Here is a 12,520-nt window from a genome sequence, read left to right on the forward strand (position 1 = left end):
TCAGTTCTTTTGGATATATATCCAGAGGTGGAATTGCTGGATCATGAGTAATTCTATTTTTAATTTTTTAAGGAATGTCCATACTGCCTTGATAGTGGCTATACCATTTTACATTCCTACCAGCAATGCACAGGATTCCAATTTCTCCACATCCCTACTAGCACTTGTTATTCTTTCCTTCTCTCTTTTTCAATAGTAGTTCACCTAATAGATGTGAGGAGGTAATCTCATTCTGGTTTTGATTTGCATTTTTGTGGTAGCTAATGATGTTGAGCATCTTTTTTATGTTTGTTGGCCATCTGTCTGTCTTCTTTGGAAAAATGTCTGTTCAAGTCCTTTACCCATTTTTGAATGTTTTTTTCTGCTTTCTGTCATTGAGTTTTAGGAGTTCTCTGTATTTCTAGACATTAATCCCTCATCAAATATGTGGTTTACAAATATTTTCTCCTGGGGCAGCCGGGGTGGCTCAGCAGTTTAGTGTTGCCTTTAGCCCAGAGCGTGATCCTGGAGACCTGGGATGGAGCCCCACATCAGGCTCCCTGTATGGAGCCTGCTTCTCCCTCTGCCTGTGTCTCTGCCTCTCTCTCTGTTTCTCATGAATAAATAAATAAAATCTTAAAAAAATAAAAAAAAAACAAATATTTTCTCCTGTTTTGTGGGTTGCTTTTTTATTCTGTTGATAGTGCCCTTTGGTGGGCAAAAGTTTTTAATTTTCAAGAAGTCCAATTTGTCTTTTCTTTTTTCTTTAAATGCCTGTGTCTTTGGTGTTATATCTAAGAATCATTGCCAAATCCAGTGGTGTTGAACTTTCTTTCATGTTTTTTTTTTTTTTTGAGTTTTATAGTGTTGGGTTTTACATTTGGATCATTGATCCATTTTGAGTTAAATTCTGTATATGTATAAGGATCTAGCTTCATTCTTTTGCATGTGAGTGTTCATTTTTCCTGGCATCATTTGTTAACAAAACTGTGCTTTTCTCATGGACTGGTCCCTTGTTGAAAATCACTTGACCACATATGCAAGGGTTTATTTCTATGCTCTCTATTCTGCTATGCTGGTATATAGGTCTTTTTTCATGCCAATAAAACACTGTTTTGATTACTGTAGCTTTGTAGTCACTTTTGAGACCAGGAAGTGTAAGACTCCAACTTTGTTCTTTTCCAAGATTCTTTTGTCTATCCGGGGTCCCATGAGACTCCATAAGAATAATAGGATTGTTTTTTCTATTTCTGCAAAAAATGTCATTGCTTTTTTGTTTTGTTTTGTTTTGTTTTTTTGAGTGAACTCTATTCCCCAACAAGCAGCCGGAACTCACAACCTGAGATGAAGATTCGCACACTTGGTACTGACTGAGCCAGCCAATGCCTCTATCATTGCAGTTTTGATAGGCATTGCATTAAATCTGTAGAACTTTGGGTATTGTTGACCTCTTAACAGTATTAAGTCTTTCAGTTTGTGAACACAGGATATTTTTCCATTTATTTGTGTCTTTAATTCTTTCTGTCCTGTTTTCTAGTCTTCAGTGTTCAAGTCTTTGGCCCTCTTGGTTAAGTTTATTATTTCTAAAAATTTTTTTATTCTATTTGAAATGGAATTGTTTTCTTAGTTTCTTAGGATTTTTCACTGTTGATGTATAGAAATGAAACTAATGTTTGTTGATTTTATGTCATTCAACTTTATTAAATTTTTTTATTCTGTGGAATCTTCAAGGTTTTCTACATACAAGATCATGTCTTTTGCACCCACCTTATATTTTAATGCTGTTTTGTAACTTTTTTTGCTTAATTAATGTTTCAAACATTTCCCCATGTTTCATTTTTAGTTACAAATTTGCCAAAATTTGTTAAAACCAGGTATTAATTGGCTGTACAGAAGTGTTTCTAGGAACAATGTGCAGTAGGCAAAGGGCCTCAACTTCCCCCAAGCTTCCATTCCAGCAGGACGTGCTCACAGGTGTTGCAGTTGGATCTGTCTGGTGAGCTGTCAGATTGTAAAGGCCCAAAGACAGGAGTCCAAACCACAGATCTGAAGGCCACCAAGAGGGCCAGCTATTCTTAAGTTCTACATTTTGGCCTCCTTCCTTGGGTCTTTTCCCCTCATGTGAAGGAGGAGGATTCTCTCTGGCCACACATGTCAGAATTCAGCTTCTGTACCTTACACGCTATTCCTGCCAGAAGGAGAACACTCATGCTGCAGTCGTCAGATTGGCAGCTCCCAGACAGGGAACAGTGGCTGTCATAGCTCTGTGGAGAGAGTGACAGCAGGGTACTATCTGTTGTCTGAGGAGGGGTGCAAGGTGTCCAGGAAGGGTGACGTGGAAGCAGAGCCCCAAGGAGAACGGGCTTTGGTGGGTGTACAGGGAGAACATGCTGGCCACTGTCATTCAGAGGATGTGAGATTGCCTGGCAGCTCTAGGGCCCAGGTACTGGATTAATTTCTCTTTTGTCTCTGTTTTTGTACAAAGAAAGATGGAATGCAGGAAGTAGTTGGGAATTCATCTTTATAAATTTTTTTTTTTTTTTTTTTTATGATAGGCACACAGTGAGAGAGAGAGAGGCAGAGACACAGGCAGAGGGAGAAGCAGGCTCCATGCACTGGGAGCCTGATGTGGGATTCGATCCCGGGTCTCCAGGATCGCGCCCTGGGCCAAAGGCAGGCGCCAAACCGCTGCACCACCCAGGGATCCCGGGAATTCATCTTTAATATTGTGCTGTTCCACAGGAAAAGTTTTGTAACTAGTCAAGCCATAGATCCTTTCCCTCAGCTCTACCTCAAAGAGCCCTTTAAAAAAAAGGGGGGGGGATCCCTGGGTGGCGCAGCGGTTTAACGCCTGCCTTTGGCCCAGGGCGCGATCCTGGAGACCCGGGATCGAATCCCACGTCGGGATCCCGGTGCATGGAGCCTGCTTCTCCCTCTGCCTATGTCTCTGCCTCTCTCTCTCTCTCTCTCTCTCTCTCTCTCTCTCTCACTGTGTGCCTATCGTAAATTTAAAAAAAAAAAAAAAAAAAAAAAAAGGAGGTCCGTTCCTGCTGAGGGAATGTGAACCACTGTATTCCTTGGACTGAAGAGTCTAGTGCTGGAAGGAGGTAGGAAGTCAGCATCATGCTGATGGCTTTGTGTAGGTGCACTACCATATTTCTTTGACTGTGGCACATTTCTACAAAAGGAAACGTGGTGCCCATTACCCCAGTCACACCTTTCACCAAAGCACATCGTGATCTCAGAAGTGTTCATATGTAACATGTGTGCATCTTTGAAGCAATGTGGCATGGCATCTTAATCTCTCTCAGAAGATGTTTGTAAGGGTACCTGTCTCTTCCACACTGTTCAGATTAGGAAACTAGTGTTTGGAGACATTCAAGAACTTACTCAAGGCCACATAGTTGTTGAGTGGCAGGGCTGAAAATTCTGCCCAAGCATGTTCACTGTTTAAATCCAGGTCTGTTCCCAGCCCTCGTTTCTGCCTTCCTTGGAGCCTTGAAGCCTCCTCCAGTCTTTAAAACAGCCCGTGCCCTACACAGCTGTGTGGAGCTGAAATGTGAATCTGACCTTGGCATTCCCTTGCTTCAGAGGTAGCTATAAAGGAAGGTCTGAGTTCCTCAGTGGGGTCTTGCTGGCCCCTACCCATCTCCTGAGCCTCTTCACTCCCTGTACTCTGGCAGCTTGTCAGGAGTATTTTGCATTCCATACCATGTCCCCTCTGCCTGAAATTCCCTTCGCTACCCTTCTGGCTGACTCCTCCTCAGCCTTTGGGACTCACTTCAGTTGTGGTTTCTGTAGGAAGCCCAAGCTGTTTTAGGTAGCTTTCCACCTGTGCAGACACCTGCCACTGAGAGCTTCCTGAGGGTAGGGTTGAACCTTTCGTAGCTTTAGTCCCATAGCAGGCCTCATAGACAACCACCAAGGTGGATGGATGAGAAAACATCCCATTGATGCTGTGAATGGGTATGGTGGGGAAGACTTGGGCTGTGGTGGGTACCTGTGCAACGGAGCCCCTCTGCTCAGCTCGGATTGACTATGTGTGCTCTTGGGGAGTCAGGTTTGTCTTTGACTTGCACATGAGTCATTTTGATGTGCTTCTTGAAGGGACATATAATACAGTATCTCACAGACCTAAGGAACTGAAAAGTACTCCTATGGCCAGGTGGATGTTCCTCCCTGATGGCCTTCTCAAGTCTGATGCTGAGTCAGAACTTTTTTTTTTTTTTTTTTTTTTTGGTGAAAATGACAAATATGCAGCTCCAGTTGCCTTAGGCAGAAAACTGAATGAATTAGCATTTTGAGTTATCTCTTGTATAACAAACTATCCCAAAACTTGCTGGCTTAAAACAATAGCTATTTTGTTTGTGATTGTGAAACCTGGCCAGGCTCAGCAGGGCAGCTCATCTTAGTTCTGCACAGTACCTGCTGGGATGGCTGGAGCAGTTTGGGGCCAGAACAGTTCACCCTGGGTCCTGTGTCAGAGCCCTGGTTCTCACTGTCATCTGGGTTCTTTGACCTTTCCTATGTGGCCAGCTTGGGGGTCTCAGGACAGTGGTCTCAGAGTACATGCTCTTATTACATGGAAACTGCCTTTTTCCAGAGGGCAAAAGCTGAACTTCTTTAGGCTTAATCTCAGAACTGGAGCAGCATCACTTCAGTCACTTCTGTTAGTTAAAACAAATCACAGAACTAACCCAAATTCAAGGGAAGGGAAGCATGCAAGGTCAGGAGTCCTGAGAAATCTGGTTTGCCAGAGGGTGATCAATGCTTAGTATAGCAGTCCAAGACCAAGTCCAGGTCATCAGGACTAGTTACGCATGTGTGCATAGCTCTGGCTCTCGCTCCCTACTTCACCTTTCACCTATGAGCTTTGAATCAGTTCCCTCCAGGCAGTATCATCTGAGCCCTCCCAGCATCTCCAGGCATGTCCCCTCCTAGCTTCCCCTGGAAGGGCAGCACATTACATACTTAAAGCTCAGGGTCTGGAGAAGGCAGCTGTGTGGCCTTGGGCAACTTTCCTAACTTGTGTGCCTCATTTTCCCCCCTCTGTCAAATGAGGATGTCAGAACTATCCGCTTCATGGGACAGTGTGAGATTTAAGAGAATACACCAGACCATGCTGCCTGCAGGGCTTGAAGAGGTACATCAGATGCTCAGTAGAGCATGTCATGGGCTGGGAAGGAGAGCTCCACTGGGCTATACCCACTGTGGCTCTGTCTCTCCTGGAAGGAGTAGCATGGCTGGCATCTACAAGGACTGGCCCACTGCAGTTTTCTAGGAGGTCCTGAGTGGAGATGGCAGCACTGATGGGGTTGAGGCTTCCTGCCACTGTCCTCACCATACTTGGAGATGTCTGTTCTTCTGAATTTCACAAGGCTCTTAGTGGTGCTAATTAGTCCCCTTCCTCTGTTGTCTGGCAGGACACTGAACTTCAGGCTCAGCACTAGATGCCATGGTGTGCATAGCTCTAGCCTGGGCACAGAGCCCTAATTGTCCTTACTTGTTTCTTGAGGCTTCCCTGTCAGGCACTTGTCATGGCCCAAGTGGTCAAGAAAGCCACCTTCTTGCTACTGCTTCCCTCAAGTCCTGTTTCCCAGCCTCTGGGAAAATGTGGCACATGCTCAGCAGCAGTGTGTCAGGCTCTCAGGCTTAAAACATGTGGCAGCTACCTGACCTAGGAAGAATGTGGCATGCCAGTGTAGGTCTGAGTGCATAGGCACCAGAGCACCAATTTGAACATTTCCAGTCCTTACTTGTGTTCCCCCAGTACCTACCACTCTTTTACCCACTGTATATAGTTGTCTAGATTCTTTTCTTAAAGATGAAGATGGGGCTAATTAGGGTCTGCACATCTGGGGAAGCTTTGAGTATACTGCATGTACTCCAGGAAGGCAATCAGCTACTGGGTTGAACTCGACCTGTTATTATAGAGCCCTGGCTCTTAGGTATGGGCTGGGAGGTGACTGAGGGTCTCAGGGACAAAGCTGGAGCTGCCAGGATGACTGGGGCCTGCTGTAGCAGCCCTTGTTGTATTGGGTTTCAGTAAGTAGTAGAGATGAAATAATATGTGATGTGATTTCCAACTTTCCTAGGATTTCTGCTTGTTCTCTGAGACAAAATAAGGCCCTTGGCATTTGGCACATCTGCTTACTGGTGGCCTTACACAGCTGTTTCCCCACTACCATGTAATGACAAGAAGGAGAGCACATTTCCCCTTGTCTTGTGGAAGCTCAGGCTCAGTTTGCCTGTTAGGGGTGTGGCTCTGTGGAAAAAGGTAAGGTGAGCCATCTATTGTTTGGGGCTCATGCTGGCGATTGCCTTTTTGGGTACCAATATTTGACTTTCCACACTTTGACAGTAGCCCTGGGAGGACTTTCAGCCACTGCCTGCCCCTGCCTCATCCTACCCTGCCTGTACTTGCCATCATGTGATTCTAGTGCTAGTAACCTTCTTTCTGGTGTCCATGCCAACTCCTCTTGGGTAAGGAGACAGAGCAGCCTCAACCAAGAGACTCCTTGGCAACGGCACCTTGTTTATAATAGTGATTGCTGATGTTCAGTCTATTGTCATGCTTCTGATTGTCACTGAATGAATGTTACTGAGCCACCACTCACTGGGCCTATGCTAGAAGCTGAGGCTATGGTGATGAACTTGACAACAATTGACCTGCCACTCTTAGCATGGAAGCATACCAGGGAGCTGACAAACACCATAGGGCCCAGGTCTCAGGAATACTTCTAGCCTGCTGGATTTTCAAGCTGTCATGACGCCTTTGCCAGTCTGATCCACCAAGCTAGCCATACAGCTTTATGGGCTCTGCACCCTATGGAGACTCCAAGGAGCTAAAAACTATAGTCCTTCCCCCTAGAGGGACTGAACATCCAGTTGAACAGGGTACATCCTGTGGAGGAAGTTCAACCATCAGAGATGCCAAGAAGGCTGATTCTCTATGGACTTTGATGCAGCACAAATACACAGGAGAATTTTTGCAAACAGAAGCATGAGGGAGGTGATACCTGTGATCACAGTCAGCTGTTGGTCCTACCCAGCTGTCAGACAGTGAGGCAGAAAGGCCAGGGTGCTTGTGTCCAAGCTGCCAGCTAATAAGTGCAGGTCCATGGGATGGAGAGATGGCTGGAGAGGTGGTAAACCCTGTGACTCAGAGATACTGCATAAATACCTCATAACCTTTACAAAGCACGTCCCCACTATGTGGCCACCTACTATCTGCTGAACCTCTGTGCAAATGCTCAGGCGATCTATGGACTCAGTTGTTTTAGTGACAGAATGCCTTGTCTCCCTTTTAGACTCAGCTGTTTAATGTCACTTGGAGAGTCTTCCAGCAGCTCATACTTTAACTGAAACTTTTAGATCACTGCAGTTTTAAGGTAATTTATGGGCAGCCTATTATTTTTTCCTAGGAGCAGTGATGAGAGATATTACTTAAATAACCTCTATTTCAAAATTTTTAACTCTTTTGCTGTTCTCCAGTGAATACAAGCCAAGGTAGATGTTGTGTGTGTGTTTTTTTTTCCTTTGTTTCCAGGCAAGCCAATTTTTTCGGTTGATATTCACCCTGACGGGACCAAGTTCGCAACTGGAGGACAAGGTACGTTCACAAGAGGGAGCACTCACAGTCCTGACACCTTGCTCTGATTCTCCTGGTTGCCCACTGAGCTGAAGATAGAATACTTAACGTTTTTCAATATGCATATGACTCCATTTAAAATGTATTATTATAATCTATTATCTGAACAGGTTAAATCAAAATCCTTTTTTGGCTCTAATGTGCTTGCTCTGTATAAATATTTTGGTAATAGGTGTATCTTTCTAATTCCTGTTCATTGGGTTAATGTTAAAATCAGTTTGCATCCCCAAGCTGCAGCGTATTGAACATGGAGAATGATGGGTGGTTCCATGGATAGATTCCCAGCTCCAGAGGCTAAGATTGGGTCCTTATCTTCGTTCTGGCAGCACTTTCTCATCTGAAAAAGGGGAAGAAGTGGTTAAAGTAAATATGGAAGTGATCATATAGTTACTAGGCTCATCTTTTGGCCTCAGAGGAGTTCGACTAAGATAGAGAACAAGTACACTGTGGGCAAGTAAAAGTGCCCATGCCATTTGAAAATATATGGTCCACAGTGTACTTCATCCAGTGTTGCAGTGTCACAATAACAGCCCTGCTTGGAAAGACAGTCATTTTTCAAGCCAAGACACCAAGATGTATATATGGTAGCACAAGGTAGCATTCCCACAGATCCTAGCCCCAGCAGCTTTGGCTTAGAGCAGTGTCTTTCTCTGGCCAGTGCCTCCCTGGACAGCACCTGCAGAGCACCTCTGTGAGTTCCAGGTACTCAAGCCAGGTGCTACAGGGTGCGTTGTCTATGGACTTCCTGCTGCAAGGGTATTCAGGGAGGCCTTGATCTCCTTCTGGACATTGTGGACTGCACTAGAAGGTACCCCCTGATGTTACCTACGAGCATTGGACTAAGTTGGGGGACAGAGTTTTTCCCTCATCCATAAGAAGAGGCATACCTTCCCACCCTTCTCAGTATAGTAAGGTCAGGAAGAGCTGTGTAGGAAACATTTTTACATACTGGCCAATAGGCAGCTTTAGGTATGCCTTATGGTAATTCTGACATGCCCATTTGTAGACATTTATTGGTTTTTGCTTCTCTGTAAGAGTTAAATAAGGGGCCAGACTTTCATTAGTTACCAGTAAATTGAAAGCTTAGAAAGAAAAATCATGGCCAAAAGAAAAAAAAAAAAAAAGAAGAAGAAGAAGAATCATTGTCAAATGCATAGATAAATTTTTTAGCAGAGTAGTACATTGCCTTATGATCCCGGGAACCCTAAATGCCTTCCTTTGGTTGATCTCCCATCTGTAGGTGACAGCAGAGGGCAGATAGGTAATCAGCCTTTTTTTCCTATGTTCAGGGCAATTTAATTCAGACTTAGGTCTCAAAGCATCCAGTCAGCTCTGGAAGCAGCCATGGACTCCAGGCAGCACCTAGAAAGGGATCAAAGTACTGGGAGGGATGTGCTGTTCCCCTTGGTTGCTAGGGTTCCCATGTACATACCTGAAAGGATCCTGGGACATCCATCAGCTTTTCTAGCTCTTTAGCTTACGGATGAGGAGTGAGGGTCTGGGCAGGGATGAGGAGCTTCTATAGAGGGGCTCCTAAGGGATCTGTATTAGAGACAGACTAGAGCTCAGTCCCCTCTCCTGATTTCTAGTCCAAAGTTCTTTTCAAAGTCAGGTTGGCTTCCCCCTACTACTAAATCCATATGCTTTTTGATCCCTATTAGCACTTTTCTTCATTTCTTTTCTATAACTTACGTGAGTAATGCAAATTTATTCTTCTCCAATCCAGTCCCTTATAGTTTGTGAAAGCTAAATGAGGACTATGTCTCAGAGTTAGTATCAGATTTCTACTTCTTGAACATTGAATTATTTCTGCTCCTTCGTTCCAGGACAGGATTCTGGGAAGGTTGTGATCTGGAATATGTCTCCAGTCCTCCAGGAGGATGACGAGAAGGATGAAAATATTCCCAAGATGCTTTGCCAGATGGACAATCACTTAGGTATTACAGAGTGGCCCTTTGCAGGCTTTGCGTGTTGGCAGAGTGCCCAAGGTTAGCACATGTGTTTGTAATTAGAAAGATAAGGCCCCGTGCGGCGGTAACTCCCCTCGGCCTGCTGTCTGAAGGCACAGATGTTGGCTGCACACCTGGGTGAGTTATTCGGCAGAAGACTCGGCCCGCCCACAGAACCATCTTTGGACAGTCTGCAGGTACCTCTGGTGATTTCCTGCTCATGAGTCGTTACTGCCTGATTCCATGGGGCTTTGGGGCCAGCAACCTGGAAGCAGTAGGGTTCTGGGGAAGGGTGTATTAAAGACAATTCACCAAAATGTCTCAGATTGCCACTGTGTCACTCTGAGGCCCTCTGCCAGGATCTTTTGATGGTTGGACAGTGTTGTGGTTTCCTTTCCTATGTTTAGCGCCTTATTTTCCTGCCTCTGAGCATCAGGGTGACTGTATCTGGCTCTGGTTTCCAACCTAGCTGCCTCCCCTGAGATGCTCCATTAACAGTTATGTCCCCTCCCTTACCTCTGTGTGTTTTGCTCTCCCAATATGCCTCCGTGCCCTCCAACCTAGAACACAAGTCCTACAACTTGGATATATCCCTTGTATTGCAGGGTTCCCAAAGGCTGAGCTGCGAGTGCTCCCAGAGGCTCTAACCCATTTGGGGGCCTAGGAGGCATTTCTGCTGGTTTTAATTTATAAGTGCAGAACCAGACAACCTGAAGTGCTGACAAGTTTGGAAAATCCAAATTTAAAAGTGTTAGATGGGATGAAGTCAGGGTTTTATGCTCTAGCAGGCTTGTTCCCCTGAAAGTTTTGGAAAAGGCATCTCAGCCTTTTTAGTTCATGCCCTCATTTCAAAAATTCTCCCTGCTCAGAAACACATCTCATCATGAGGTAACCCTTTTGAAATAATGAGATTTAGTTATCAGTTTTCATGGAAATTCACTTCCTTGTATTGATTGTTTCATCCAGCACTAACACTTCTCAGGTTATATAGACTTTCCCCCTCCAAACTCTGTCCTGGTCATTTGTTATTACAGCATAAGTAGGATAGTATTTGATCTGGATTGTTCTTCTGGGACTCACCCATAGTGGATGCCTTGAATAGTTGAGAGAGAATAGGTTTTATAAACCCTTTGCATCTTGCCAGACTCTGCATAAAACAAATGGGCGTGACTATTGGATTTTCATCACCCTATTTTTTTTTCTTCCCAGCATGTGTGAACTGTGTGCGGTGGTCAAACAGTGGGATGTATTTAGCTTCTGGGGGAGATGACAAACTGATTATGGTGTGGAAGCGGGCTACGTAAGCATCATTTTCCTTTCTTCACATTTTATTTTTAGAAGCTTCTTTGCTGGTCTTAATCATAGTCACCTTTCCCTACTCTGACACTGAAGTCCCTAGAGCTCCAACTTCCTGAGTAGCAGGAAGCACACACAGTCCAGGAGCAGCTAGGGCCTGACTAAGGCTTTGGGAGGCCACCCACCTGCCTGGAGACCTGCTCAGTCGTCCCCTCACGGGGCTGCAGGGTTTCCACCTGAAGAGGAATGCTAATCGTTTCCTTTGCTGACATTGGTAGCTTTGTTTGTTTTGCTTTTCAAATAAAATTTCCCAACATACAACATAGGTAAAAGTCAAAGTCAAAGTGCTCTGATGGAATCTGGGGGAGGGGATCTGGAGCCCACCCTCTTTGCCGTTCATTCTCTGTCAGCCACACCCTAGGTCTCTAAGGAGCCCCCTTGAAAGTGCCTGCTCTGTACCCATAATGAACTAATCATCACCTAGAAAACTTTTTGTATAAACTTAGAGCCTCTCAGGGTGGGTCCTGGGACTCTACTCCATAACCAGCTCACTAAGTGACTCTGGGGCCAGTCAGACTAGGAAACCAGATTCTACTTCACTGCTTAGCCAGAGTGACCCTGTCGCCATGGCCATGAGAACAGAGGTGCGCTGTCTCCTTTGGCTCACTCAGTGAGCTCTTTCTGGGAGTTCGTAAAGAGTTCTATAGGAGCAAATTGTGTTAACAGAGGCTCTGTGCATCAGTTGTGTCAGTGCTACCTCCATGGGGAACTCCCAGACTGCTTGCACAGCAAGAGCTAGTACCTGTGCTTTCAATGCTTTGCAAGAGGGCTTTAAAAAGACTGTCATTGATTTTGCTGTTTTAGTCAACATAAATAACGTATTTAGTGTATAGTTTGGAAATCTGAAGAAATATATAAAAATCACCATCCAAAGAAAGCCATGGCTAATATTTTGGTATTTTTCATGTCTGTCTTTCTGATCCATTTTCCATGCATAGATGATATCCATGTTACATGTATTTTATTTATTTATTTACATAATGATATCTATCATATTGTATAGAATGTCCTGTGGCCAGCTTCTTTCACTTAATTATATATGGTGAACATTTCCCCATGCAGTAGATAGTCTTTTACCACAAGATTTGTGATGGCTATGTAGTATTTCATCAAGTGCATGGAACATGACTTACTTAATCAGCCCCTGTTGTTCAGCAATTTGATGCTTTCCAGCCATTGCCTGATTTTGCTTTGTTCTGTCTGCCATGATAAGCCGCGCTGCAGTGAGTATCTCTGTGCAGTGCCTAGAGCATGCTTGGAGTGCCTTTCTGACTCCTCTTTCACACAGGTACATCGGCCCCAGCACCGTGTTTGGCTCCAGTGGTAAGCTTGCCAATGTGGAGCAGTGGCGATGTGTCTCCATCCTCCGGAGTCACTCAGGCGGTGAGTGGGGCTGCCTGTTGGGGTGGGCGGCCCTGGCAGCTGTCTGAGGTCAGCAGCAGTACCTCCATGGCCCCTGTGGACTGTTTTGGTCCTTAAAACAGCCTTATGTCTGGGCCGTCCCTCCCCATCACCATTGGTCACACCATGCCTGTCCTTCAGGGTCTTTGTAGTCACTGTCTCCACTGCCTGCCTCCAGCTGCAT

At 45.0% G+C, this 12,520-nt stretch overlaps 1 protein-coding gene across 3 annotated transcripts in view; it reads left to right on the forward strand.

The window, feature by feature from the left end:
- The window catches only part of LOC112676983 (protein HIRA), an 89,435-nt gene that overhangs the window by 11,932 nt on the left and 64,983 nt on the right, over positions 1 to 12,520 (forward strand). For 2 of the 3 annotated variants that reach the window (XM_025474860.3, XM_025474858.3), the window contains exons 2-5: positions 7,529 to 7,591; positions 9,457 to 9,567; positions 10,789 to 10,879; positions 12,224 to 12,318. In XM_025474860.3, the coding sequence (XP_025330645.1) occupies positions 7,529 to 7,591; positions 9,457 to 9,567; positions 10,789 to 10,879; positions 12,224 to 12,318 (360 nt within the window). The other variant, XM_025474859.3, reaches the window with a different exon arrangement.

This window comes from Canis lupus, chromosome 26 (genome assembly GCF_003254725.2).
Source record: "Canis lupus dingo isolate Sandy chromosome 26, ASM325472v2, whole genome shotgun sequence".
Classification (NCBI taxonomy): domain Eukaryota; kingdom Metazoa; phylum Chordata; class Mammalia; order Carnivora; family Canidae; genus Canis; species Canis lupus.